The sequence below is a fragment of the Globicephala melas genome, chromosome 5, assembly GCF_963455315.2.
Source record: "Globicephala melas chromosome 5, mGloMel1.2, whole genome shotgun sequence".
Taxonomy (NCBI): Eukaryota; Metazoa; Chordata; class Mammalia; order Artiodactyla; family Delphinidae; genus Globicephala; species Globicephala melas.
The window spans coordinates 122,071,756-122,074,021 of NC_083318.1; the positions used below are offsets into that span (position 1 = coordinate 122,071,756).

Here is a 2,266-nt window from a genome sequence, read left to right on the forward strand (position 1 = left end):
GATAAGAGTCCGCCTGCCGATGCAGGGGACACGGGTTCGTGCCCCGGTCTGGGAGGATCCCACATGCCACGGAGCGGCTGGGCCCGTGAGCCACGGCCGCTGAGCCTGCGCGTCCGGAGCCTGTGCTCCGCGACAGGAGAGGCCACAACAGTGAGAGGCCCGCGTACCGCAAAAAAAAAAAAATTCATTGCCCTATTTCACATATTAACATGTGGTTCATTTAAAATCATCCATATCTTGTACATGGATGGATGAATGGATAAAGAAAATGTGGTATATACATAGAATGGAACATTAGCCTTGAAAAGGAAGGAAATTCTTTCATCTGCAACAACATGCATGAACCTGAAGGACGTTACGCTGAGTGAAATAAGCCAGTCACAGAGGACAAATATTGCACGATTCACTTACAGACGGTGTCTAACATAGTCAAACTCATAGATGCAGAGATCAGAGCACTGGTCACCAGGGGGAGGGGGCAGGGAGAAACGAGGAGTTGCTAATCAACGGGTTTAGAGTTTCAGTTATGCAAGATGAATATCTAGAGATCTGGTGTACGACATGTGCTTACAGTTAACGATATTGTATTGCACACTTAAAAATATGTTAAGACTCGGCGGCGACCACTGCGCAGGTCGGACCTCGTTCGCTCGTAACTCGCTCCGCTTCCTCTGCAGCCATGTCTGACAAACCCGATATGGCTGAGATTGAAAAATTCGATAAGTCGAAACTGAAGAAAACAGAAACGAAAGAGAAAAATCCACTGCCTTCACAAGAAACGATTGAACAGGAGAAGCAAGCAGGCGAGTCGTAATGAGGCGTGCGCCGCCAATATGCACTGTACATTCCACGAGCATTGCCTTCTTATTTTACTTCTTTTAGCTGTTTAACTTTGTAAGATGCAAAGAGGTTGGATCAAGTTTAAATGACTGTGCTGCCCTTTTTCACATCAAAGAATGGAGAACTACTGACAACGAAGGCCGCGCCTGCTTCCCATCCGCCTGTCTGGCTGGCAGGGAAGGAAAAGAACTTGCATGTTGGTGAAGGAGGCTGGGTGGGACGACAGTGAAATCTAGAGTAAAGAGCAAGCTGGTCCAGGGTGTCCTGCGGGCTGTAAAATGCAGTTTAATCAGTGCCATTTTTTTTTTTGTTGTTGTTCAAATGATTTTAATTATTGGAATGCACAATTTTTTTAATATGCAAATAAAAAGTTTTAAAACCTGAAAAAAAAATATGTTAAGAGAGTAGATCTCATGTTAAGAGTTCTTACCATCATAAAATAAAACTAAAAATGTTAAAAAAAATAATACATACTTGCTTATATTCAGATTTTTGTCATACAGTTGTTGATATATACTACTTCCTGAATGTTAATTATTTCTTAGTAGTCCACAGACCAGTCTTCATTAAATCAAAATTTTGCCTTTTTAATATTTATGGATTTCACTTGTATTGAAATGGCTGTTGTGTATTATATTGAGTCTCAGAAATTTAGCAGCATTATGCATATTTAAGCCTATTTTGAGTAAAGTTGTTCTCAAAATTGTCACTTAATTACAAATTAACATCAATAATTTATGGCAACTTTAAACCTTATTGGTAAGTAGATATGTATTTTTAATTCACTTTTTCAAATTTCGGTGACATTGTGAAACATCTGCAACTCCCCCCTATCATATAACTCTAACAAAATAGAGATTTGACTTTTTATGCCCTGGAAATAGGCATCTTAGTTTAGAAATAGGGCTACTTGTTTGACAACATCGCCTATCTACAAGGCAATTCTGAAATCAGGGCAATGCAATAGCTTCTTGTGTAACAAAATATTTTTTCCCAGTAGTGCTAGTGTACACTTTTTTGCTTTTTTGGTGTTAAGTTCCATTTGTGGTTCCAGAAATGCTCATAAACTAGTATAATAATCACAACAATTCCACATGGTAGCTGAAGAACAATTTTCAATATTATGCAATTCATATTATAATTGAATATGTAAGACTAGATATAGCATCAGTCAAGTGTGCTGTCAATTCTTTACATTACTCTACAGTTTTAGATATTGCCTTAAGAGATAGCACAAATTGCAATAAAGGTGATGGCAATAAAATTTTAAATATTTTGTAAAATCTTATAGGGTACAATAATTTATCACATGCAAACCCACCACAACACTTGATATGTAAAATTCATAATTCACTACCAAATCTAAGTACTGCATTAATAATTATATTAAAAATCCAAATGTTATTACATCAGCAGTTTTGCCCAA

The 2,266-nt window shown here is 38.0% G+C and overlaps 1 protein-coding gene across 1 annotated transcript; it reads left to right on the top strand.

Annotated features, from left to right (window-relative positions):
• Nucleotides 1-625: 625 nt before the first annotated feature.
• LOC132597304 (thymosin beta-4) lies at nucleotides 626-1,225 on the top strand. The gene has a single exon (XM_060298711.2). The coding sequence runs from the start codon at nucleotides 680-682 to the stop codon at nucleotides 812-814; it is 135 nt and encodes a 44-aa protein (XP_060154694.2). The 5' UTR covers nucleotides 626-679; the 3' UTR covers nucleotides 815-1,225.
• The last annotated feature ends 1,041 nt before the right edge of the window (nucleotides 1,226-2,266 follow it).